This window comes from Petaurus breviceps, unplaced genomic scaffold (assembly GCF_028583685.1).
Source record: "Petaurus breviceps papuanus isolate PSGF00001 unplaced genomic scaffold, PetGlider_PUasm1.0 174, whole genome shotgun sequence".
NCBI classification, from domain to species: domain Eukaryota; kingdom Metazoa; phylum Chordata; class Mammalia; order Diprotodontia; family Petauridae; genus Petaurus; species Petaurus breviceps.
This window is the reverse complement of record NW_027185761.1, coordinates 62,446,162-62,472,836: the sequence shown is the minus strand read 5'-3', so window position 1 is coordinate 62,472,836 and position 26,675 is coordinate 62,446,162. Positions and strand designations below refer to the sequence as shown.

The following is a 26,675-nucleotide window of genomic DNA, read 5'->3' as shown; positions in this document are numbered from 1 at the left end:
GGATTATCTCATCCCACCCTCACAGCTCTGTGATTATTAGCTCCATTTCACAGATGAGGAGACTGAGGTAAACAGAGGTGAAGGGACTTGTCCAAGGTCACACAGCTGGTAAGTGTCTGGAGTTGGATTTGAACTCTGGCTTCCTGACTCCAGGTCCAGTGCTCCGTGCCACCAGCCGCCTCACAAGATAGATGACTTTGGGGCAGATGTATGAAGAAATGCTCGTGGCCTTCTCAGCTCAGCTCCAGGCTGGTGCCTGCTTGGCACACGCAGCAGGATGAGTCTGCTCACATGAACAGTCAGCTTCTGAGGAGGTTTTCAGTTGAGCACAGACATGCTCATGTCGAGAAGACACTAGTGACATAAAGATAGAAGACGCACAAGTATTGCTGTAAATAAGCTGGGCTTCAGAGACCTCTCCTAGTCCCAATTAGGCCAACCTTGAAACCAGTCCAAGCAGGCGTCTCTGTTCTGAAGGGAGCAGAGAGGAAGGAAGGAGGAGAGCTGGAGGAGGAGGGAGGACTCCACCAGGCTCCCCTGCCCACCCAGGGAACCCTGGCATCAGCTACTTTCTCACCTACCAGCGAGGACAGAGAGACCCCAGGATATAAGAGAAACACTTTGATCTGGTCTGATAATGTGTCAGATACCTTATAAAAATCAAATCTTTAGAGTTCAATTTTTATTTTTAAAAATCTTAGTGGATGTCTTTTGGTTTTACACCACCTTCATTTCCAACTCTGTCTCTTCTCCTGCCCCTCCCCAGGAATCCATCCTTTTTAGCAAAGGCTTTTTCTCTTTCCTTCCCTTCTCGTTTAAGGCAGTAGTGGATATCTGAATACAGTTCAGGCACTTGTCAGCACAGTGGTGAATGGAGGGTCCGAAGGTCTGGGTTTGAATCTTGGCTTCTGCCCTGACAAGCTGTATGATTCTGGACAAGTCACTCTGCCTCTGTCTTTTTCAGTTTCCTCATCTGTAAAATGGGTATCATAGGAACACTTTTCCCTTCTCAGGGCTGGTATATGAAAAATGCTTAAAGACCCATAGAAATGAGAAGTTGGGTGATTCTTTTTCCTTGTAAATCACCCAAGTTGGTGTTTGATGCCTCAGAATAACATGGTAGTGAGTCTGAGTCCTGGAAGGTCTGTGTTGGTGCCACTGAAGGCTGGTCTGATTCAGTTATGGAAGGGCCAGTGATAGGCTGCCTCTGTGTGTCACCTCTGGTGGCCTCACCAGCCTAGTGGCCACTGTGTGTGTGCACACCTGTGTGAGTGCATGTGTGCGTCTGTGCCTGAGTGTCCATGTGTGTGTGCCTCTGTGTGTGTGTGTGAGTTTCCCCTCACAGAAAATGTCAGAGCCCAAATCTCAAGTCCTCAAGGGCTTATACCCAAAGGAGCAAAATCCCTTATCCTTGAAATATCTGAGGATTAACCAGATAAGTCCGAGGAGCTCTGACCTGAGGACACAGAGTGCTGTGGTGGAGTTTCCAAGCCGTGAAGTCCCGGGTTCCAGCTCACCTCTGATATCTACCTCCAGCCGACTTGGGGCACTGCCCTGAAGCCCTTGGCACCCTGTCCTCAAGGCTCTCCATCACAGGTCAGGTGCCAATTTAGATTAGTAGAGAGACTTTCCTTTCTGAGAGTTTCTATTCTAACGAAATTATGGACCCGAATTTTTTAAAGAATGAGCCCCTCCTCCCGTTTCCTGGGGCATTGATTTCCTCTCCCATAATGCCAAGACCTCCCTCTGATTCCCAAGGAGTGAAATGGCTTCCAGAGCCGTGGACCGCTTCCCTATTCCAGTTTCTTCCTGTGGGTTTTTTCTTTCTACTGTTGTATTTCGACAAGTGAATGACTACTCCGGTGCCACCCAGTGATTTGTGGATGGTCTGTTATGGAGGTATTGGGAGGAGTCTGGGCTTCAATTTCCTCATTTGCTTTGTTGAGAGAGGAGATATGGAAATCGCCATGACAGAACGACCGAGTGGGGAGATGTTACTGGATCCCCGACCACCTACCTAGCTACCCAACCTCAGCGCTTTGCCCACAAGCCCCCAAGCCTCCCCCAACTGCTTATTTTGGTTGTTGTTACCGTCTAAGCCTATAATCTTCAGCACTCCTGAAATGGTGACAGTTCCATATGAAAGGAGAAGCCTTGGATTTTGTTGGTTTTGTCATTTGTACAGTGTGGTTTAGAACACCATCACAAAACAGGACCCCCTCCCCTTTTTCCTCCAAACCTTGCTGTGGCATGCCCTGGCTCGTGAATTCATTTTCAAATGATAACCAAACCCCAAAAACAAAAATCGTAGACTTTCATCCATCAGTTCTGAAAGAAACTGTAGTTTATTTCGGGTTGGCTCAGCGGCCTGGTGGTATGGGTGGGCTTAGCATCAGAAGACTGTGCTCACATCTCAGCTCTTTTGCTTACCAGATTTGCAAGCCTCCTCTCTTGAGCCCAATGGGGACAATACTATCGCCTCCTTTATGGTATTGTTATGAAGGGAGAGCTTTGTCAACTGAAAAGTCTTAGATACGTGTGAACTCTCTGGATTTGGGCAGCAGAGATTTGGAGCAGGACAACCTAGGTTCAAATACTGGGTCAGCTGTTTACTGTCTGTATAATCCTGGGCAAGTGGCTTCATCTCCACAGAGCTGTTTCCTCATCTGTCAAATGAGGGCTTTAGGCTCGATGACCCAAGCTCTAGATGCTTCACATCCCGTCCCTGCAATTTCTTGTCAGCTGCGACTTAAGTTAATGTGACTTACTGATGGTCAGTCACATAGCTAGTGAGGGGTAGGAGAACTGAGATTTGAACCCAGGTTCTGGGACTCCAAAGTCTACACTGCCCAGTATTCTATGAATGCTGGTAACCTGAACCCCTAAGCTCGAAGCCGAGATGATGGGCTTCTCTCATTGTTCCCACAGAATCGTGTCTCCCACCTCCTTCATGTATGGTGAGTCCATCGACGCATCCAACTTCATTCGCCTGGAGGACTGGGAATGTCAGTATCAGCCTCTCAACATCACCCTGCAGGTAAGAGACTCGGAGTTCCCTAGAACCCTCTGGCATTGTCTGCCTGGCAAAATGAATGAGAATTTAACTTTGTGGTGTAGTCAGTAACATCACAGAATGCTAGATGGACAGTGGACACACCCTCTGCCAGGACACGTCGGCCACCATCTCTAGATGCGGCACAATCAGAGGCGGAACCCGGAGCCAGGTCATCCTGTCCACAGAGCTGGCCCCGCCCCCACTGTGTCATGCTGCTGTTAGCCGATGGATGGGATTCTTCCTCTGGTGCCGCTGGTCTTGTCTTGGAGCTAATATTGTTCTTTTTGCTGTTACAATTGTTGTTTGGGGTTTCCAGGGGACTGTGACCCTGGACAAGTCACCAATGCCTCAGGCATGTTTACTGTGTGTTAGACACCATGCTTTCTAAAGCTGTGAAGTACACGAGGGTGCTAACCTGCCCTGGTAAATGGAGATCCTTCACTTGGGAATTCTCTGTGCCAATGGGAGCACAGGTCCACTCCAAAAATCGCTGACATCTCTATATTGAGTTAGGGATCACGAAGCACTTTCCGTGTATTAACTCATTTGGTCTTTGTGATAATCCTGTGTATTGGGTGCTACTGTGATTCCCATTTTCCAGGTGAGGAAACTGAGGCTGACAGTGACTTGTCCAGGGTTACCCTGCTAATAAGTGTCCGAGGTAGGATCAAATTCAGGTCTTTCAGACTCCAAGTCTAGCCTTCTGCCCTCTCAGTCACACTATTTCCCATGAAACAGCAGCACTATTTCATTAACGATATTGTAGATGCAAGCATAAGAGTACTGGGTTTATAGTCAGAGGACCTGAGTTCCAATCCTGGCTCTCCTCTGTTACCTTTGTGACAGTGGCCAAGTCCCTAACTTTCCTGGGCCTCACTTTCATCCTCTGTGAAATGAGGAAGTTGAGCTGGGGGAGCCCTAACTCTGTTATCCTGTGATTCCCACATTCTTGACTCCCTTCCTGGGGGCCTGGACTTCTTTTCATGGATGAAATGGTTTTCTGGTGGGCCGTTGCATGGTCCCAGCTAGAACGTGTCTCCATGCTGCTCAAGCCAGTCCCACGTGCATTATTCCTCTTCCGTTTGGCCTCCAGGTGGGAGTTGGGGAATGGAAGAATAAGACAAAGAAAGGGCTGTGGGAGGGCCTGGGAAAGTGGGGGAAGGGAAGAAGCTGGGGGATGGGAGAGGGCCTAAGACAAACATTTGTTGGCTCTTATAAACAGGGCTCCTCTGGCCTGCATTCTCCAGGCCCGTGCCACCTCCTGGTAATGGGTAACATGTGTCTTTGTCTTGGGGAGGGAGACTGGCCTGCAGAGACTGTCATGCCCTGCCCCTGATTTATAGTCAGAGGTGGAGTGTGGTCAGAGTAAGAGCTGCAGGGTCCTGAGCGATGCCTGTGAACGAGGCCCAGGCCACTAGTCCCTGGGATCGAGAGAGAGAAAATTAGTCATGAAGATAAACAGGTTTTTCCATTGCCTTTTATTATTGGTTGGGAAACAGATAGAGACCAGATGTGCCAATGCTCAGACTGACGGCTTGCCTCTAATGATTGTGTTAATAATAAAAGGATGAGGTTTGGTATGGGGAGAGCAGTCATTATATCTGTGATGAAGAATGCCTTTCATAGATATGATGCAAGAAGCTTTACCATATGAAGAAATACAAATTATAAATGCACAAAAATATAAAGTGTGTGTGTGTGTGTGTGTGTGTGTGAGAGAGAGAGAGAGAGACACACAGAGACAAAGACAGAGAGAGAGAGAGACACAGAGAGAGAGAGAGAGAGAGAGAGAGAGAGAGAGAGAGAGAAAATTATCCTCTAAGAAGAAACTGTCTCTTTCCAATGTCATGATCAACCTTTCTCTGGGAGAAATGGGAATAGCCGGTATATTTTGGAGCCCCAGTCCCTTCCAAGTTCCATGCAGGGGCTGGGCTGTCTCCTTCTTGTGACCCAGACCACACAGATTACTGTGTGAGTGTTTACATATATATGTATATACACACACACGTGTGTATATAACATGTATGTACACGTATCTACACATGTACATGCTCATGTGTGTTTGTTGTATTTATTCATCTGGGTAAATATTCCTTCTTCCTCTTAGAATTTAAGCCCACTCAGTGCCTGGCTTACCTGGCGCTCATTATTGCTTTTTGACCATACTGGAGGAGGTTGGCAGATTGATAAAGGCTCATGGGAGCAGAGATTCCAACCCAGAAGAGCCTCACCCGCTGCCCAGCCCAGTCCCCTGACATTACAGAGGACTCAGACTAAGGGCTTTGTCCAGGGTCACATAGGTAAGGGCAGAGGCAGGATCTGAACCCAAGTCCTTTGACCAAGTCCAACCAAGTCCAAGCTCTTTCCACTGTTTGTGTTGTTGTTCAGACCCCATTTGGGGTTTTCTTGGCAAAGATACTGGAGGGGTTTGCCATTTTCTTCTCCAACTCATTTTACAGATGAGGAGACTGAGGCAAACGGGGTTAGGTGACTTGCCCAGGGTCACACAGCTAGTAAGCATCTGAGGCCGGGTTTGAACTCAGGTCTTCTTGACTCCAGGTCCAGCACTCTCTCCCCTGAGCCACCTAGCTCCCCTCTTCCAAGGTAGACATGAAAGGAATTCCCTTCACAGTTTATAACAGATAAGGGGCCATCCATTCAGTCTTTTCTCTCTGTTCCTCCAATCATCTATGCATGTAAAATAAATAAATATGAATAGCCAATGCCCTACCAAGTCCCTTTGAGCGCTAAGTCTGGGATCCCAATGAGGGGAGCTCACTGGCTCCACAGCTAGCCCGCTGCTCTTTGGGGCAGCCCTTTACATCAGGAACATGTCCTTTTATCAAACCTAGTCCTGTCCTTGCTACTCCCACTGGTTGGAGTAGTGAGCTGGATGCTGGGCTTGTAATCAGGAAGAACTGAGTTCAAATTATGCCTCCCCTGCTTTCTGGCCAATCACCCTTGAAGAACCACCTCAGGGCTCTCTGCCTCAGTCTCCTCACCTGATGAAGAAAAATGGAAGGAGGTAGACTCGGAGGAGATGGCCTTTTCAGGTCCTCTCCAGCTCTTGGTCTCGGATCCTTCGGTTTCTGATTGTAATTTTGCCTCCTTCAAGCAGACAAGTCCTTCTTCCATGTGTCGGCCCAGCTGATACTAACAGGTGCTTCTCGTGTCCCTGGGGAGTTGTCCCTCCAAAGACCCTCCTCTGACACGGACTTCCATCGTCCCAGCTGCCCTCTCTTGACGCTCTCCATCCTATCAGCGCTCTTTTAAGACCATGGTGCCATCCAGCACTGACCCCCGGGCTCTGGGGTGGTCTGACACTGGGGGAGTACGGCGGGACTCTCACCTCCCCGTTCCTGGAAGCTTGGCCTCTCTTAACAGAGTCGAGCAATTGCATTATCCTTCTTGGCTTCCACACCACGATGTTAACCTCGATTGAATTTGCAGTCTATTAAAACCCACACAGCTTTTTCAAACGAGCTGCCTGCTGGCCATTGCTCCCTCCTTCCCTAGCTTTCTTTGCTTTTAGGCCCGTGTTCTGGGGTTTGCGCTGTTGAGCTTCCTTCGGATCTCTCTTCTCTTTGTTGTTCAAGCCCAGCCTTACTCCTTTGGCACCTTACCTAGCTTACCTGTCTGCCTACTGTCTGTCTTCACATTCATTGTTTTTCAGAAAAAATAATCAGGCATCTGGGGACAGATTGGCAGGGTAGTTAAGAAGTGGGAGAGGATTCCAAGGGCCAAGATGTTAATGTGTGATTACTTACATATTCCAAATCGAATAAATTAGGACATCTTGCAATATGATCTTGGATGCAGAGAAGAGATGAGGAAACACACTTCCCTCCTTTCCAAGGATAGCTGAGGAATATGGCAGCAGGATTCATCCATGCTGTCCAGCCTGGAGACTGTCAGTTGGCTCGCTTTACCTTTTTTTGGTGGTGGTGTTACAAGGCTCATTGCGTGGATGGGAGAAGAGGTGCTTTATCTGTAAAGGACTGTGATGTAAATGACAAAAAGCATCAACAAACCATTGGTTTTACTAATATTTTAAAATATAGCCCGATAGAGTGGAAAAATGCAAGCCTGAGAATCAGAGAAATGAGTTCCAGAGATTTTGCTGAGCCTGCCTCAGTTTCCTCACATGTAAAATGAGTGGGTTGAACCAGATGGCTTCAAGTGTTCTTTCTGATCCCAAAACCACTTATTTGCAATTTAGACTTCCTAGTTTATCAAGCAAGTTTATAAACTTTAGCAGGAAAAAGAAGAGAGATAGCCCTTAAAAATGGGGAAATATATTATTTTGTAATATTGGGGTTTTTATTATATTGAACTTACCTTTACCTCTATATTCTACCCTCCTATGGCATGACTTTCTCTGAGTGACTTTACAGCAGTCAAAGAGAACATGGCAAGTCTGTTCTAACAGGAAGCTCATTTTTATTGTACTTAATATAGAGAAGCAGTGTGGGGCAGTATATAGAGGGACAGTCTTGAAGTCACGAGGACCTGGGCTCAAGTGCTGCTGCTGATCCATATCGGCTGTGTGACCCTGGGCCAGTCACTTACTTCCCCCCTAAGTGCCTAGGAAGCTCTCCAGGGAGGTTGCTCATCTGTATTAGAGAGTTCAGGGGCGTTTACTGTCAAGTAGTTACTGAAACTGATAAACCATCAGTTGGACCAAAGAAACAGCAGTCTGTGAGTGGTGCTTTCATTGGATAATGTGAGTGTACATGTGTGGAATGTTCACAGGTCTATAACGCTGGACCAAGCACGCTCCCTGGCTCTTCTGTCAGCTTCTGGATCCCCAGCCGGCTTTCTGCGGGAGACGTCGAGGTGTTTCTCATCCAGGAGGTGATGGTGAGTTTCGGGGCTCCTGCCTGCCCCCTTGTGCTGAGTAGCCCTACACCTGGCCTGTATTCCATATCTTCTTTCATGTTTCCATTGTATTTCTTTCCCTGCCTCTCCCCAAGGCTCTAGGCGACGAAAGGCCAGCTAATCATGTGCAATTCAATTCACTTCATTTCCACGAATGATTTCAGCTCAGTTTAATTCTGTTCAATTCAGCAGATGTTTACTAGGCAGCGCTACAAGGCAGAGAGAGGTAGTGTCCAGAGAGACCCAGCCAGAAAGGTCAGAGGCAGGACTAGAACTGCAGATTCTAGAGGCAGGTCTCCCTGGCTTTGATGCCACCTCTTTAGCCGCTCAGCTGTCTTTATGGGCTTTGTAGGCACTTAAGAAACATTTGTTAGCTCCAGTTAAGTTGAATCAGATCTACATGAATGCAGAGAATGGAATGAGAAGACATCTGATTAACGTTTTGGCCTAGTGGAGAAGGCTGGAGGCTGGAACTACGTCCACATAGAGACTTTGTGAGTGGGATGCCCAGACATCACAGAAAGAAAAAACATAACTTAAGGCTGAGAAAGTAGCTGAGCTAGGGAAAGCCCCTCCATAAATAGTCTGAACCACAAGGCCGTGACGCCATCACTGTTTGTGGAAATGAAAGAGAAGACCACCCACTTTCTGTGCTGGGCAGACGCTCTGAAAGGTGGCCCTGAATGCGCCCTTGGACCCAGGACGTGGTCATTGTTCTCTGGTGGTTTGGGGAAGGAAGCCCACAGAGGATAGGATATCTACTGAGCATGTCCCAGCATAGATCTTGTCACACTGCAGGGCATACAGGTTCAGCTGGGCCCCCACATCTCTCCAAGAGCCGGACTGAGCTCTCCATTTTAGGTGCCCATTGGCACAAACAGCCCCTTCTCTCCTCTTCCTAGAAGTCTGAAAATGTTTTCCTGGGACACATTTCTGAGTGACCTCTCAGGTGTGTTAGCGATTTTCCATGACCTTCAACAGTGACATCCCCACTGGAGTGTTTATTGATCCAATTCAGATTTTAGAAGCATTCCAGAATACAGGACACACATTTCCCCCCATTTTCTTTGGCACCCCAGGCAGTGTGGTGTAGTGGGTAGAGAGAGGGTCAGTCTCCAAGGCAGGACCAGGTGGGCTCAGACACCAACCCCTCCATCCTATAGCTTGGACAAGTCTTCTGGCCTCTGTTTGGCCCAGGGAACTCTCAGAGACTTGAAATCACAGAGCTGCTTCAGGTCTATGTTGTGGAGCAAAGTTCCTTTCAGGGAACTACTTAGCCTAATGACATTAGATGTCTAGATGGGAAATTGTGAGTGTCCTCTGGGGAAGCAGAAATGCTCCTCTCCTCCCTCTCCCCAGTGGCGGTGCCCTCTCCTCATTGGCCCCCAGTGGTTCCAGACTCTCCAGGGACAGACACTTGCACAGTCTGGATTCTGAACTGGTCTTCTCTTTCTGAGAGGGCAGGGCCTGACTGTCCCCGCACACTCAAGGCACGCTTCCTCCCCTTCACCCAGCGACAGCTGGTGCTTTCTTGGAAGTGTTTGGTTACTGGTTGGAGACTTCTCTCACTTGGTGAAGATCCCAAGGAAGCTTATCCCTCACTCTCAGAAAGGAGGGCAGATTTGATTGATTGACTCCACCCTCCTATGGGTGGGTGGGAGGAGGCAAAGTTAGCTGTGGATCATCATTGTCTGTGAAGATCCCAGGGAGCTCAGAACTGCCTCCCTCCAGTAGAATTTACGTCTGTGTAGAATGATGATTCTCTGTGGACTTTAAGCCTGTGAAGGCTCTCTCCATTGAAGCTTACTAAGGATAATAGATTCAGAGCCGGATGGAACCTTAAAGACCATTGAGTTCAACTCCTCTTTTTACAGAGGAGGAAACAAAGGACCAGAGAAATGACTTGCCCAGAGTCACAAAGTTCTTGATGTAGGATTTGAACCTAGTGCTTTCTGACTCCAAGTACAGGGCCCCCTCCACTCTGCAGCAGTCCTGACCTTGCATGTTGTACAAAGGCACATCCACCTTTGAAGCTCGTCAGTGCTAGTTGGCCTTTGGAGGTGGTGTGGTCTTACTTTCAGCCGGACACTCTTTCTCCTTCCTGCAGTCCTTTTTGCTGTAGCAGGAGGAATGGGGCCCTTTGATGTTTCCAGCACTAATTATTCAGTGTTTCACTTAGATGTCTCATGGAGGTAGGGCCTATGGGTGTCACGGAGAAGTACATAGAGTGGCCTTCCCAGACCTCACCTAGAGAGGTATTAGTCATGGGAAATGAACCCATACCTCCAAGCTCAGCCCTGCCCATTGCACCATGCTGGCTGTCCAAATGTGGATGGGCAGAGGGGACCTTGGATTGGCTGGTTTCCAGTATGAACGGTGCCTTGAAGCAGTAAGTATAACATCGAGTTTATCCCTTTTTTGCATCTTTTTGCACCTTTGAGGCAGTTTTCACCGTATGGGGGCTATCAAAGATGCCATGTGGGAGGAGAAAACAGGAACTGAAGTGGAGATGAATAAAAGCATGCCAGTCTTTGCAGAGGACCTTGAGGGCCCTGAGAGGCTCTCCTTATACTTCCTGAGTCTCTTTGCCAGAACTCAGTTTAGGGAGATGGTCCTGAAAGGAGAAGAATTCTTAATAAAAATCAAGCCCAACAAGAACCTTTCCTATAGCTCAAGTCCCCATTTGGGGGCATAGGGGGAATTCTGTTCTCTGCCTCGATTCCTCTCTGTGTCGATATCAGAAGTCATTTACTAGTACCGCTCCCCCCCGCCCCCTTCTCAGTTAAGAACGTAGGATCATACATTGACAGCTGGAAGGGAGTGAAGAAGAGTGAGAGTCCCCTCTTTTTACAAATGGGGAAACTGAGGCATGGAGAAATGAAGTAATCTTCCTCCCCCCTGCTCCTGCCCCCCCAGCCTTTCTAGGGGGCATCAGAGTGAAGTCAGATCTCCTGATCCCCAGTGTTCTTCCCTATACCTGCACATGTACAAATCACATTATATCAGCTCCCATAGCGTGTCAGGAATTAAGACCAACTCCAATCAGTTGAGATTTACTGTAGGAAATGCCTTTGGCTGCAGGCAGCAGAGGGGAAGGGGAATTCAGTCTTCGCTCTCCTGCAGATCTCCCTTCCAGACTCTTCCAGTTACACAGCTTCTTAAGAGTCCAGTCAGGCAGAGCCTGGGAGATGGCAGAGAGCCCGAGCCACCTTGATGCCCCAGTGCTAGCGTCCCATTGCTAAAAATGGCTTGAGTGTTACTCTTCCTCCCTCCTTCTCTCTGATTGCTAAGTCCTCCTATAGGAAAGCGAGAGCTGAAGTCCCCTGCCACATGGAACTCCCATTATCATTTCCATGGTCCATGCAGCTATCTCTCTGGCTGCAAAGATTATCCTGGTAAATGAATGAAGCCTGGTACAAGAAGGGGTAAAGGCCTAGATATAGAAAAGCGAAAGCTGAAATCTCCTGCCACATGGAACTCCCATTATCATTTCCATGGTCCATGCAGCTATCTCTCTGGCTGCAAAGACTATCCTGGTAAATGAATGAAGCCTGGTACAAGAAGGGGTAAAGGCCTAGATATAGGAAATGAGCAGCTGTCATGAGAACATCTGGCCTAGAACCTGTACTTGGAAATTCCGATCTAGTCCTGAGCCCTTTTTCTTTTCTTCTTGAAGGACTGCTCTAATCACAGCAACTGGAGTTTTCCACAAGCTGTGTGAAAGGGCTGGTGTTTTTATTCCTCTCTGTTGATGCATGGACGCCTAATTAACTTATTGCCAAAATCAACAAAGTGCTGGGCTCCAAAGTGGTTTGTTATCTGCGGATGTTAAACATTTTTGGCATGGACAGGAAGTCCTCAGATTATATTTTTATGGCATTTATTTCTCCTCTAAACAAAATCTGGCTTCATCTGGAATTCCTTTAGTATACTTTAAGTAGCCTGAATATATATATGTCACTCCTTTCCGGAAACATCAACCCATCTGAATCAATTTCACACTCATAAAGGCCGTGTAGGATGTTCACAGAATGGACCACGTCCAAGTGGTGTCTAGTCGATGGAGTCTAAAGCAGTCACATTGTATGGGATCTCTCAGGGATGGAGTCTTCAGTTACTTTTCTGGCATCCTGTCCTACCCTCCCCCTCCCCAAGCCCCTGTTACATCCAAAAAGCAAAGCAACTAATAGGAAGGAAAAGGGGGGGCTCAGCTGTGGTTTCTAGAGGCACATTTTGCCAGGCAGCAGAGTGAATGTGAAAAGACTCCATTTTAAAGTAGAATGGGGTCCTCTATGACCCATAGATGTGTGTAAATTATAACTTTCACTTGGAATGTCCCCCCCACCCGCTTTCACTTTACTTTGCATCCACTGTCAGTTGGGACCTTGGATGCCTTGTAAGGAATGAATAGATGTGTTTCCAGGTTGTGATTGTTGATTTTTTCCCAGATGAGCCCTATTTTAAAGCAGGAAAATAAATGCTGAGAAGGCATCTGTGGTCCTTCCTTTTCTTTTTCTTTTTCAGGAGGGGTGGTGGTGGTAGTGGTCGTGTGGGCTGGCAGACTTGGTGTTTGTCCGGCTCAGTCGATCCCTGACACCCTCCTGTTGTCTCTGTCACCTTGGCTTTCTGTGCTGTCTGCCCCCTCCTGCTCTGATATCCCAGCATCACCGCCCTTCCCCCAGCTCCCTCCTGCCCAGCTTGTCCTGCTGTGCTCAGGGAGCTGTGGGAACGGAAACAGATGTACCTCATGTCTGTGTTTATTGATCATCCTGCACTTGCTGCTGCAGAATTCCCAGGCACCCTGGTTCTTTACAGGGAGGTAACATGGCTATGAACTTAGTATCAGGAGATAATTGGGTTCCAATCCTGTCTCTGACCCTCACTGACTGTGTAGTTATTGTATCTCTCTCAGCCTCAGTTTCCTCATTTGTAAAAGGGGGACAATTATACCTGCAGTATGTACCGCATATAGTTGGTATGAGAGTCAAATGGGATACTTGTAAAGTGCTTTGTAAACCTTAAATCAGTAGAGGAATAGCAGGCATCATTATTCAGATGAGGCAAAGGGAGGTACCAGGGCCCAGTGGATAGAATTAGGAGGGGTTGGGTTCGAGTTCTGACTCTGACACACCCTGGCACTGTGGAGGCCCCAAACAGCACTCTAAGATTATAAGGTACAGAGAAGGGCTTGACCTGAATTGGGAGAGGGGTCTTCACTGGGAGCTCCCTACATCACTGGAATCAGTCAATAGAATTAGGTTTGAACCCAATGACACCTGGGTTCAAATCCTTAATTCCCCTCAAAGATGGATTGAATTACTCGCAAAGACCCTATAGGCTAAGTGATATTTGGGCTGTTTTTGGCCTTGATGGAAGGAGATCACACATGAGGGTTTTCTACACTAACAAAATCCCAGATAGCTTTCTGTTAGCAAACCTTTGAATTACTTGGAATTTGGAGACTTACAAGATTATGGTTAATTATAACTTACAGTTGTTATAACCAGCATAACAAATAATGATGTTAAAAAAATGGCTTCTCAGGGCGGCTAGGTGGCACAGTGAATAGAGCACCAACCCTGGAATCAGGAGGACCTGAGTTCAAATCCAGCCTCAGAACTTAACGCTTTCTAGTCGTGTGACCTTGGGCAAGTCACTTAACCCCAATTTCCCTGCCAAAAAGCTAAAAAAAAAAGGCTTCTTCTCAGAAGGAGCGGTTTGGGATCATTGAAAACTGATACTCCCTTAGGGAGCCCACCTGACTTTCTTTCTCTCTTTCTCATGTAAGTCTTTCCAGGTTTTTCTGAAGTCCACCTGCTTATCATTTCTTATGGAACAATAGAATTCCTTTACATTTGTATGCCACAGATTGTTCAGTCATTCCACAGTTGATAGACATCCCCTCAATTTATAATTCTTGGCCACCGCAAAAAGAACTGCTATAAATATTTTTGTACATGTGGGTCCTTTCCCCATTTTTATGAGCTCTTTGGAATACAGATCTAGCAGTGCTATTGCTGGGTCAAATAGTATGCACAGTTTAATTGCCTTTGGGCATAGTTCCAAATTGTTCTCCAGAATGGTTGGATCAGTTCACAATGCCACCAACAGTGCATTAGTGTTCCAATTTTCCCACATCTTCTCCAACATTTATCATTCTCCTGTATTGTCATATTAGTTAATCTGATAGGTACCTCAGAGTTGTTTAAATTTACCTTTCTCTAATCAATAGTGATTTAGAGCATTTTTTCATATGACTATAAATGACTTTAACTAATTCATCTGAAAACTGCCTATTCATATCCTTTAACCATTTCTCAATTGGGGAATGACTTGTATTCTTATAAATTTGATTCTGTTCTCTATATATTTGAAAAATGAGACCTTTATCAGAGACACTGGCTATAAAAATTGTTTCCCAGCTTTCTGCTTCCCTTCTAATCTTCAGCCTGACTTTAAAATTTGGGGGTGATCTGCCTAGAGGCAACAATCACAGCTGCCAGAATGAATGAGATTGCCCAGGAGAGTAGAAGGATGGAAGAGAAGGCAACTGATGACTGAACCATGAGGAATAGTCCATATTGAGGAAGATGAGATGGACCAAGAGAAAATAGTCAGATAGGTAGGAGAAAACCTAAGAGAGAGTGAGCAAAGGAAGACTGTCAAGAAGGAGGAGGCTGGTCAACCATGTCACGTGATTCAGACAGTTCAAGCAAGACGAAGACTGCAAAAAAGGCCACTGGATGGAGTAAATAAGATGTGATTGCTTTCAGTAGAGTGCTAGAGACAGAAGTCAGGCTGTAAGGAGCTGATGTGATGAAGGATTATCTCTGCTGACGTCATGCTAGGATCTGGTGGGTCCTGATGCTCAGGAGTGGTGAAAGATTCCTACCTGAGATAGGCTTTATCCTAGCATTATTCACTTGTCAGCATGTGGCGGGGTGGGTGGAGATGGGGGATGGAGCGAGAAAATGTCAGGGAAGAAGGGTCTTAGGGTCGTGATCTCATGGACTTGGGACATTTGGAACTTGTGAAACCAAAGGGCCTCCAGGGGTGTCCTTGGTACTCCCAAAGCAATTTGTTTGTGCCTCTCTTGTGTACGTTTCCCTTGTTATTTTGAATTGTAGGTATGGGTGTGTACATGCAGGAGGGGTGTGGTATCTCCTTCCTCAGCTGTAAACTTGAAGAAGTCAGAGATAGTGTGTTCTTTAAACTTTGCATCTTTCCCAATATCTAGTACAAGGCCTTGCATTTAATAAGTGCCTAGTATGTTCCAAACACTGAGAACAATCTTGTTTTAAGAATAACTTGGAGGACTAAGTCATTTTGACTGCTGTAAATACCCAAATGAATTACAAAGGACATATGAGGGAAGATGGCATCTCCATCTAAAGAAATAACTGATACATAGAAATATATATATATATATAAAATGGTTTTTACACACTCGTATGTGTATATATGTGTGTGTGTATTTATATAGACATATACACACACATGCACACATATTTGTGTCTAATGGTAGCCACCTGTAGGGAGGGGTGGGGGAAAGGAAAGAAAAATGGGAAAAAAAGAAAGTGATGGGATAATTTTATATTATATATTTAAAAGGAATAGCAAGTTATATATAATAGACTTCCAGTTTCATATACAATCATCCATTTCTATTCTACTATGATATGAAAATGCAAACCATTCCTTAAGTTCAGAATAAAATAAATAAAAGTAAAACAGTTCTTGTCCTCAAGGAGCTTATATTCTATAGGGGCTTAAAAATATCCGGTACAAGTATTATCAAAATAATGCAATATTAGGCCCTTACCTAGGTCTAACTTGTCAAGGAATTCCTTTTCTCTCTTCTACTCCCCTTCCTGTGTTTTCCTGCATTGTCTCCATTTCTTGATTTGGAATTGTCCATCATTTTAATTTGGATAACTAAGGATTCACCCGTGTGGATGGGGTCCTTGATTAAGCTGTCATTATTTGTGTAAAGATCCGTTAGAGCCTGGTTCTGTGACTTTTCTCAAATTCTAATAAGGATGGACTTTTTCCAGACATTAAAGTTCAAGGAAGATGAGCAGAGTATGTCCTGGGAAACATTTGGGCTCAGTAAATAAAGAAAGCTAACAGAAACTAATTAAAACCGAACTGGAGGGGGCAGAGCCCATAAGATTCTTGGGCAGCTTTCCTGGGAAATTCAGCTGTTTGATACTAATCCTGTGATTCTTTGCAGCCTTTGCAAAAGGCAAAGCCATATAAAACATTGCTCCCCTTGCTTCTGAACAGCAGCAACAACAGCAAATGGTTGTTAAGGATAGTTGATAATTAATTAGCCATGTTAAATGGCTCAGGTAATCCAGTTCTCAAATGAAGTTAGGTTCTGAATGCTAAGTTTTAAAACCTGAAAGCTTATCTTGAAGGCAGGTGGTGGTGTGGAAAGAGAACCGGGCTGAAAGTCAGACGATCATGGGGTCTGATGGAAGAATATGCATTATTCAGAAAGAACAGGGTAAATAAAAGTGATAGTGGAGCAGTATTACTTATAAAAAAAGTATACTCATGTGAATAAATACAGGAGCCCAAGGAGAGGAGCAGGTAACCTGGCAGAGAACACGTGAGTAAAGAAGAGTGGAGGAAAGATTATAAGAAACATTCTCATGGGAGTGTGCTACAGACCACATAGCCAGAAGGAGGAAATAGATCATGAGTTGGGGAACATGACCACAAATCTGGCAGGGAGGCAGGAGGTAGGAGGGATGGAGGCCATGGTACAGCTAGACATTAGCTAGTGCTCTCAGGTCTCTGCTCCTATCAATTCTATTTAATTTAATGATATTTTTTATTCTTTAAAAGGTTAAGGAAACAATGCGGAAAACTGATATTCTGGATATGATTCTGAACAATGAGAAGGAACTGGTTGCTGAAGTACAAACAATGGCAACTTGGAGAGAAAAGTTGAACATATTCTGACACCCACATTAGATTTTGTGAGAGCAATTTTTTTTAAGAATTCAAAGAATTCTAAAATTCTAGAGAAGTTGGACAAAGAATAAACGCATGGCAAAGCATTTATTAGGTCAATATTATGTAGCAGGCCCTGGGCCAAGCAGGAGGGATAAAAATAAAAAAAAAGAAAGACAGCCCCTGACTTCAAGGAGCTTCAGTTCTAAAAAGGGACAATAGCATGTGGAGTGGTAGCTAGGAGTATTTTTCAGAGGTGGTGAGTGGAGTCATAGAGGAGTTGATTGACATGACCTTTCTAGGAATTGGTAGTGTTGATTGATTACCTGGAAAAGGGTGAGTGACTTGTTGCTAGGGGTTGTGGGGGAGGGTATGCAGAAGGCATCATGGAGGCATCCAGAGAGTAGAGATGGGTCTGGGTCAGGCTAGTTCTGAATAATTCTTACCAATTGGGATACTGGGCCTCGAGGCACATACTGGAGTCTGTTATCGAGAGGCATTCCTGGTCAGGAGCAAACTAACAAGTTCCTTTTCAACTTCAGATGAGTCTGTCAGTTTGTGATGAGGTCAACTCTCAGAGTTCACTTCCCAATCTAATCTGAGAAGGGAGAAATTCCTTCCTTCTGAGGCATCTGAGAAGGCTTCCTGGAGGAAGGGACTTTCTTTGTTTACCTTCTGGAAAAGGTAAAATTTCTCCAAAATGTGACCAATTGTTAGTATAACAGGTGACTTTTGCAATGCACAAACTAAAATATAACCCAAGGACTAATAAAGGATTGATTGTCTATAATGAGTCAGCTAAGGGTCAGAGGGTGGAGAGCTGGGATCACACTTAGGAAGCTCTGAGGTCAAATCTTGCCTCAGACACTGGCTGCATGACACTGGGTAAGTCATTTAATTTCTCTCAGCTACAAATTCCTCATCTGTAAGATGGGGATCATGACAATATTGTGTATGGTCGTGAGGATCAAATGAAACAATGTGTGTAAAATGCTCCACAAGCCTCAGAGTACTCTCCAGATGACATTATCATAGTCATTCATTGTTGCTGTTGTGTCTTCTTCTACCCAGTGGGTTACTCTGGATGCTGATAGGCTCCCGGAGCCTAGAGAGTGGCCGCCATCTTCCTCACCCACTGCCTCTCTTGGGCAAGACTGGCTTTTGTCATTAGGACAGAGCCAGTTAGAAATGTCCCAAAGAAGGCACTGCTGTTTTCCACTTTCTGAGAATCAATTCCTCTCCATTGTGTCCTGGAGAAACAGTGGGACAGGCAGTGACTTCTGACTCAGAGACTTCTGGTCCAGGACTGCCCAATACATGATTCTGTGGCCCCATCGATTTCAGAATTGGGATCTCAGAGGCGCTCCCTAAAGCTGGAGCTGTCTTTCCTGACAGCACGCTTCCACAAGCTTCCCAAATGGGGGAGGCACTGCCTTCACAGGGGTTGCATTCATTGCCCCTCACTGGAAGGCATTAGGCCAAGGCTGCTTCCTAGGCAGGTATGGGGGGGGGTGGACAGGATGGTCCCTAAGACCCTCCGAGCTTCTACAATAGATGAGACAGCTGATTACAAGAATCTTAGCATCAGAAGGAGCCCCAGAGACTGGGCTTGATCAAGACGGCCTCAGAGGATGGCTCCAGCTCTTAGCTTCTGTGAGACATTTGCTGGGGAAAAATGGACCACCCTGTGCTGAGGAGGTGAAATGCTGCCCTTCCCCTGCTGAAGTGATTTCCGTGTAACCACAGGCCCTGGTCTAATTACACAAGGCTTTCCTTGTTCACCACAGACTCACTTTCCACATCCCTTCTCCAGATTCCATTGGGGATGGATTTTTTTGTCCCCTCCCATCATTGTTCTGATCGGATCCGGGTCTAGGAGACAGGCCAGAGATCTGGGACAGGGTCACCAAGACTGACTATTGCATTCCTTGATATCATATGCCTTCAGAGGCCATGCTGTTGCCTTGTGAGCTTACCTCCGAATTCTTGACCCTTCACCCTGAGATCACAGCTGGCTGGCCTTTGTGCTGGCTGTCTTGTAGCTAAAACCTCTCCTCCAGTGCACCATATGAAAGCTATTAGCAGAGAGGGAAAGATTCCTTCCCCCCCTGCCTGGAGACTGAAGGGAACAGTGCAAAGTGAGGTACCCTCTCTCCTCCAATCCAGGGCAGTCAACAAGCATGGATGGAGTGAGTGGCCAGCTTTGTGCCGGGCTCTGTGCTGCTGGGCACTAGTCATACAGAGACAAGTGAGAGTCAGGCCCTGTCCTCCAGAGCTTACATTCTACCAAGGAAAGATACACAAGCTGTCAGCACACAAGTGTACATGTCACTGCGTGAGGAGGGAGCAAGTGCCTGGTTATTACAATCAACAAACATTTATTAGACACCCACTGTATGCCGGGCACAGTGCAAGGTACTGGGATTACAAAGAAAAAGCAATGACGTTCCTGCCCTCCTGGGGCTTCCATTCCTCTAGGAAAGGCAACGTGCAAACAGCTATGTACATTCAAGCTAAATACCGAAGAGATGGAAGATTGTCTGGAGGGCTCAGGCAGGGCTTTCCCCCGAGGGGCTGGTACCCAGGGTGAACCTAGAGATTCCAAGAAGCAGAGCTGAGGAGGGGCGCGTTGTCAACATGGAGGCAGCCTTAGCAAAGGCACGAAGAAGGGAATGTTTGTAAGAGCAACGTGAAGCATGGTCAGAGAGGGTTTTAGATGCTGAGCTGAGAAGTTGGTATTTTATTTTAAGCAATAGGGAGCCAGTGAAGATTCTTCTGCAGGGAAGCGACATGGCAGCCATGCTTTAGGAAGATTATCATGGCAGTTGTGTGGAGGATGAAGGACAGGAAGAGACTGATGATGAGTGAGGGTTAGGGGGCATTCGAGGGAGCTGGGGAAAGGGGATGAGGTTGAACCAGATGGGGGGAGAGTGCCCGGGATGATAGCCGAGGAAGCTGATCTAAGTTAGGGGACAGCCAGTGGGCCTTGGTCTGATTTTGCTTTGTGATGGTCAGAAGCCTTCGAAGCCTCAGAGGTTTGATCTCTTCTCATTCTTCACTTGGTTCCAGCCTGTATTTGGTCACTGTAATAGGCTGAGAATCACAGCAGCTAAGATTTAATCATCTTTATAGACTTTCTCGTTGCCCTTTTGGCTTCAGAAATGCCACTTGGCTGGTGGGCTCAGAAAATGAGCCCCCACTAGGAGAACCAGGATGACTAAAAGAGTCTGCTCTGCATCAAGGAATGATGAGAAAGGAAAGATTAAATCAAAACTCTGCACTTTCGCATTTTCAGTATATTTTTTTCCATCAATGATAAGTACGCTTGTGGTAGAAACTGAAAAGGCATAAATTGCACACATTCATAGGGAGGATCCTGTTTGTAGCTATGTTCTGAAAGATCAGCATTGTTAGCTGAAGCTAGACCAAAGTTAGAAGGGCCCCTTTTATACTAAAGTATCAGGCCCACTTGTCTGTGCTACAAATACAGAATTTAAGTATATGGATGGGAATTCAAACACATGCTTTAATGATAGGCAATAATGATTAGCAAAAGACGTAAGAGCTTGGTTCAAACAGAGAAACAATCAGAGATGGAAATTGGAGTGTCCACAGGACTCTTTGGCTCATCCCTGTTACTGTAATATGCTCTGCAAATTTTAAAGGGGTGAATGAATGCTATTTCCAGTTTTTCTGATGTTATTGCTGATTGCTGTTCCCTCCTGATTATTCAGGGACTAGTTTTTAAGTCTGTCTGGTTCTGTGCCACCTTCTCCACTGTGATTTGGCCATTTCCATCTCCACTGGAAGAAGGATAAGGTGAAAGAAAAAGAGTTGAAATTCAGGCCAGACCATCTTTTAGAAACTTCCAGTGAAAGATTTCAAGAAGGGGGTGGATGATGTGGTTTATCTGTGAATTCCAATCAACCATGCCATCCATTCTTGCCAAGAATAATTGTGTACTGGCTCAGGATAGGTTACAGGCACATGGCCTTTCTTGGAGTCCAAAGCATTGTAGAAAGGTGGTTAGCACAGCACGTGGCCCCTGCTGACGGCCTCCGATGTTCTCTCTATGGCTTTCAACCATAGGCTCCCCATAAGCTTGGCTGGTTGGTTCCTCAACTACCCAAGGAATGGTGAATGTTTGTAACCCCATCTTCTCCTAAGATCTTCATGTGTTGTTTTCACCTTTTCTTTTTCAGGTTGGTCAAGAGAAAGGAAACTGCTCTTTTCAAAAGAATCCAACCCCATGCATCGTCCCTCAAGAACAAGAAAACATTTTTCACACAATATTTGCATTTTTCACGAAGTCTGGACGAAAAGTACTGGTGAGGCTGTGGGGCTCTCTTGTGTGACTGGGAATTCCTTCCATGACCCTCCTGGGGAAAGAATTTCAAAGAGAAAAGACCCATCTTCTAGATGACAATGGAGGAATGTGTGTGCCTGGGTGTTATTCCCAAGTCAACCTGTGCAGTGATTGAATTACAAGGATCTAAGGATCTACGGATAAATCGTATTTGTCAGTATGAACCTTAAATTGAAGCACTCTATTTAGATTCAGGAAATCTCATGACTCCAGGGAGCCAATAATCCTTTTAACACACCAGACAGAAACAAGGAATGCTTTTTACAACTTAGTTCCAATCTTAATCAAAATTGGGCAGAAATATTGGTGACTGACTAGAAAAGAATCCTAAAAGCCACATTTTCCTTTTTTTTCCTGATATTTCTTCTTCCTATGGAAAATTGCTCACTCCTTCTTAAAAAAGTAAACTTTCCTTGATTTTTATTGATCTTTTAAAATATTTTTACGTTGACCAAATTTCCCCTGGTATACTTACTTGTTTCCCAATGCAATTCAAACTCCAAAGCCATGTATATTCCCTACTTTTGTCCATTCTGTAACGAAGTTAAAATGTCTCCATTCCCAGTCCCATTAGGCAAAAAAAGGCTTTATTTATATAGTATAAATGATCAATCCATAGCTTCACGTTACTCTCCAAAATCTTAAAACTGTCTGATACTGAAGAATGTCGGTCTAATTGAGAATTACCTGGATGGGGCATCAGAAGAGAGACTGGTTGAAAATGTGTTTTTGGCCCCAGTCATGAATCCCACTTAAATCATGTCTTTCTTCTCATTCCCAGAATTCATATTGTTTCTCTACAGAAGTTATGCCTTGGAATCCAGAGTTTTTGCCAGCTCTTCACTTTGTTTCCTTGGGCAAAAACCATGCAACTTCTTAACCCTGTCACTTTTGTAGGTTGGAAAATGGGCTTTATGGATTTCGACTGTCTGGCAAGGAGTTATGATGACAAAAGAGGCAGATAGACTCGGAGTAACTAACACTCAGAAAGAAATTATACATCAAATGTAGGAAATGTTGAGATTGAAGAGCCAGTAAGCCCATTCCTGCCAGTTCCTAACCTCTTCCCTGACAATGAGGTGCATTGAAAAGAACACTGGCCAAGAGAGTCTTGCCTCTACCCCCGACTGACTCTGTGACCTTGGGAGATCCACAAGACCTCTTTGGCCTCAGTGTTTTCATCTGAAAACGCAGCAAGAATTGGTGACATGGGTGTTTGTCAAGTTGTGTTTTACTGAGTTTGAGGTAGTCTCCGAATCAATCCAAAGGGTGATGTGAAGTCACAGGTTGTGTTGGTACATCAGTCAAGATGTGCTTCCCCCAAACTGAACACTGCAGTTCATATACAGTATGTACAGGGCAGATGATAGCAAGTCTACTCCCCTCCCCATTCTGAACCCTACGGTTCTCAAAATCCATCTTGAAATGGTGTTATCTCTCTTAGCTGCCACATCACATGGTTGATTCCTAGTAAGTTTGTAGTCTATAGATGTCTGTATATCATGGATGGTGGATACCCCAAGGCAATAACCTGAGGGTCAGGAAGGCCTGAGTCCAAGGTGTGCCTCTGACACAGACTCACTGTGACCCTGAACAATTGTCCAAGGCTTTACCTTGTAACACAAGTGCTAATCTGCTTTGCTGGAAGGAGTTCTGAACATTGATGAATCACAGGACAGATCAAAAAACAAAACAAAAGTCCCAAACCAAAACAGAAGACTAGCCCTAGATATTTTGTTTTACATTTTTACGTGTTTTTTTTCTCCTCAGGCTATACTTACACATTTAATTTTTTTGAACCCAAAAATGGGACTTGACATTTCTCCAGGTTAAATTTCATCTCATCACATCCAGTCCATTGTTACAGCCTATTGTGATTTTTTTGGATTCTGATTCAAACGTATTAATAACCCAGACTTTGATAATGGAACCCATATCCAAGAACCTCATTTGAATTCAACAGGATAGTGTAAGGACAGGTCCAGTCCCAAGCCTTTCTAGCCAAACAAGACCTGCCTTAGTGTGTGCTCTCCTGATGGAGATTTGGGGAAACCAGCTATTCCCCTGCCTTAATGAGATACTCAATGGATGAGTGATGATGGAAGTTCCCATTTCTGTAGTGTTTAAGGAGATAAAACCATTGCTTTCAAGTCAGTACAAGTGTTGTTAATCTCATCTTTCAGGGGAGGAAACAGACTGAGGAAGATTAAGTGATTTGTCCTGGGTCACATAGCAAGTGATGGGCAGGACTTGAATCCAGTTCTTCCTGCCTCCAAGGCCATTATACCTCCATCCCTGGTGCCACCTGAGCCCATGACAATTAAGGCAGATGTCCTCCTGTCTTCCTGCTCCCAGGTGACAATTTTCTCTCTTCCTCCCAGGACTGTAACAGAGCTGGCACCCCGTGCCTGAGCATCCAGTGCAACCTGAGCACTCTGGCCAAAGAGGAGAGCCGCAGCATTGACCTTTACATGCTCCTGAACACCGAGATATTGAAGAAGGTGAGGAATCCAGTCCCGAATCCGCAATGTTCACTCAACTGCTTTCCTGTTAGGCTTGAGGTCCAGATCAGTTTGTCCATTGACAAGCATGTGTTAAAGGACGGACACTGTCCTAGGTGCTAGGAAAACAAAGAAAAATTAAACAGTTCTGGTCCGGCCTCAGCCATCACTCTTCTGAATAGCCTTGGTCTTGTCAAGGCCAACAGGGAAATCAGTGATAGGGTTAGATACACTGATAGCAATACCATCATGGCTCTTTGGCCCTGTATTTCCAGGCTAAATGCACATCCCCTTCCCCACTGTGTGTGTGGTGGCCATCTTGGTCCACTGGCTGTTCCCTATAAACTGTTTCATTTTCTATTCTACATTGTCCTCTTTGCCTGGAATACACATTCTCCTCACTCCCTTAGACACTCTGGCTTCCTTCAGGGCTCACCTCAAGTGTCATATCTTGTAGGATCCCTCTTAGATTGTGAAGGCACTGCATCTTGCAATTATTTTCTATTCACTTACCTCTGTCTGTGCCTTTGCCTCACTGGAATAAACCCCTAGAGCTCAGGAACAGCTGTGACTTTTTTTTTCTTTGTATTGCCAGCACTTAAAACAGTGCCTGGTACATAGAGACTTTTTATAATTTGAACTTAAAGTCACTTAAAAATATTTTCAGTTTTCTATTTTTTTAATTAAATTTTGTTTATTTTTAGTTTACATCATTCATTTCCACAAAATTTGGAGTTACAAATTTTCTCTGCATCTTTCCCCTACCCACCACCCCAAAACAGTGATCCCACTGTATACCCCCTCCCCCAATCTGCTCTCTCCTGTATCCTCTCCCGTTCCCCCTCTGACTTTCTGGTACGGCAAAATGGATCTCCGTACCCCAGTGCCTGTATATCTTATTTCCCAGTTGCATGTAAAAAATAATAAGAATAATATTTTTTAAACCTTTGATTTTAAAACTCTGAATTCTAGATTCTTTCCCTTCCTCCCTCATCACCCACTGTTACTGGAAAGATAAGCAATTCAATATAGGTTGTACATGTGTAGCTATGCAAACATTTCCATAGTGGACATATTGTGAAAGATATATTAAAGGGTATATTAAACACTAGGCTACTGTGCCCATTAACTTGCAATAACTAACCTGTTTTACTAATCAACCTCTTTACTTCTTACTTTCTTTTCTCTCTTAATTTCTTAGCAAATTAATTTATTGATTATAGTTTTTTAGTATAGTTTCAGATATGGCACTCTCCTGCCCCTGTCCTTCCCTCTTTTTTCATTATTTTCCTTGATATCCTTAACCTTTTGTTCTTCCAGATGAATTTTATTATTTTCTTTTTCTAGATCTCTAAAGTAATCCTTTGGTAGTTTAATTAGTCTGGCGCTAATAAGTAAATTAATTTAGGTAGTGTTGTCATTATTGGCTCAGCATTTTATTCTGTCTATAGTTCTTTTAAATGGAATGTCTCTCTGACATCTGGCTAGACTTTATTGGTAATACACAGAATGCAGCTGATTTATGTGGGTTTGTTTTATAACCTACAACCCGGCTGTGGTAGTCAAGTGTTTTAGTTGATCTTTTACTTGACTCTCTAGAGTTGTCTAAGAAAACCATCATATTAGCTGCAAAAAGAGATTATTTTCTTCCTCTTTGCCCAAGTTTAATCCTTCAGTTTCTGAGAAAACACAACCAGGTTATAATATTTCATAAAGCAGTCAATGTACCAGTGGTTATATTTACATGACCAGCTGCAGGAATATTTCTTGTATAATTCACTGCCTTCATTTTGATGCAGGAAGAAACTGGTTTGGGTAAATATTATGGTGGCAAATTTAATGTCTGTGCATTGGAAACATTTGGTACTTTGGGCATAGAAAATTTAGGGTGGATAGAAAATGATCAGAGTGAGGGGTAGACAGTGGAGGAAATGGTTCAAGTTAGAAATGGAGATGGTGCTTTAGACGCCTGTCTTGGGGATAGTACCTTCCTCCTGCCTGACCCCCACTAGTCTGCTGTTATCTGCAGTCCTCTCCTGCCTGCCTGATGCTGCTGGGAGAAATAAGGCAACTCTTGAGTGCACTGGACTCAACCCTGGAGACCTTGAATTGTCTGGTGCATCTTGGGCTGGGAGCCAGGGCATTGCACTTTTAATCACCAACAGGAGAGTCTAGCCTTAGATAAAGTGAGACTCACTGGGGTGTCACTGTTCTAGCTCCATTTAAGAACAGGCCAGAGATGGTGATTAGGGGAGAGATCCATAGATTGAAAGCTGCGAGAAACTTCAGAAGCCACCTAGGCCAACCCCCTTATTGGACAGGTGAGGAAAATGAGGCCCCGAGGGGTTTGGTGATTAAAGGGGCAAAGCCAGGGTTTGAATCCAAGGCTTCTGCTCAAACCCAGCACTGCCTCCAGATGCCTTCTGGACAGGCCAGGGATCTGCAAGGAAAAACTTGTCCTCCCAGAGTCATAGATAGGAATTATGGCACCTGGAACAGATTCACTTGAGGATAGGGCATTTACCAAGAACAGTCTGTCTCATTGGGTGGAGACACACTGGGCAACCCTGGATATGGGCAGAGATGGGGAACAAGGAGGGGGCTTTTATGGGAGGGTGGAAGAACAGTGGGGGCATTGGAGCAGCAGGTGGAGCCTGGTATGACTTGTTCTATTTAGAGCTGGAAAGGATCATGTAATCCAGTTGTCTCTTTTCACAGATGAGTGAATCGACACCTAGAAAGATTAAGTGATATGCCAAAGGTCACGTGGGCAGCAAGGCTGCCAATGGATAATCCCCTGGTGTATTCTCATTCTCTCTCTCTCTCTGTCTGTCTCTCTGTCTCTCTCTCTGTCTCTGTCTCTCTCTCTGTCTCTCTGTCTCTCTCTCTGTCTCCTCTCTCTCTGTCTCTCTCT

The 26,675-nt window shown here is 45.1% G+C and overlaps 1 protein-coding gene across 1 annotated transcript in view; it reads left to right on the top strand.

Moving 5' to 3' along the window:
• Nucleotides 1-26,675, top strand: part of LOC138158208 (integrin alpha-9-like) — a 159,439-nt gene that overhangs the window by 96,241 nt on the left and 36,523 nt on the right. Inside the window, exons 7-10 of the mRNA XM_069084305.1 lie at nt 2,929-3,037; nt 7,808-7,915; nt 21,097-21,222; nt 23,642-23,761. Coding sequence (XP_068940406.1) covers nt 2,929-3,037; nt 7,808-7,915; nt 21,097-21,222; nt 23,642-23,761 — 463 coding nt within the window. The remainder of the gene's footprint in view (nt 1-2,928; nt 3,038-7,807; nt 7,916-21,096; nt 21,223-23,641; nt 23,762-26,675) is intronic.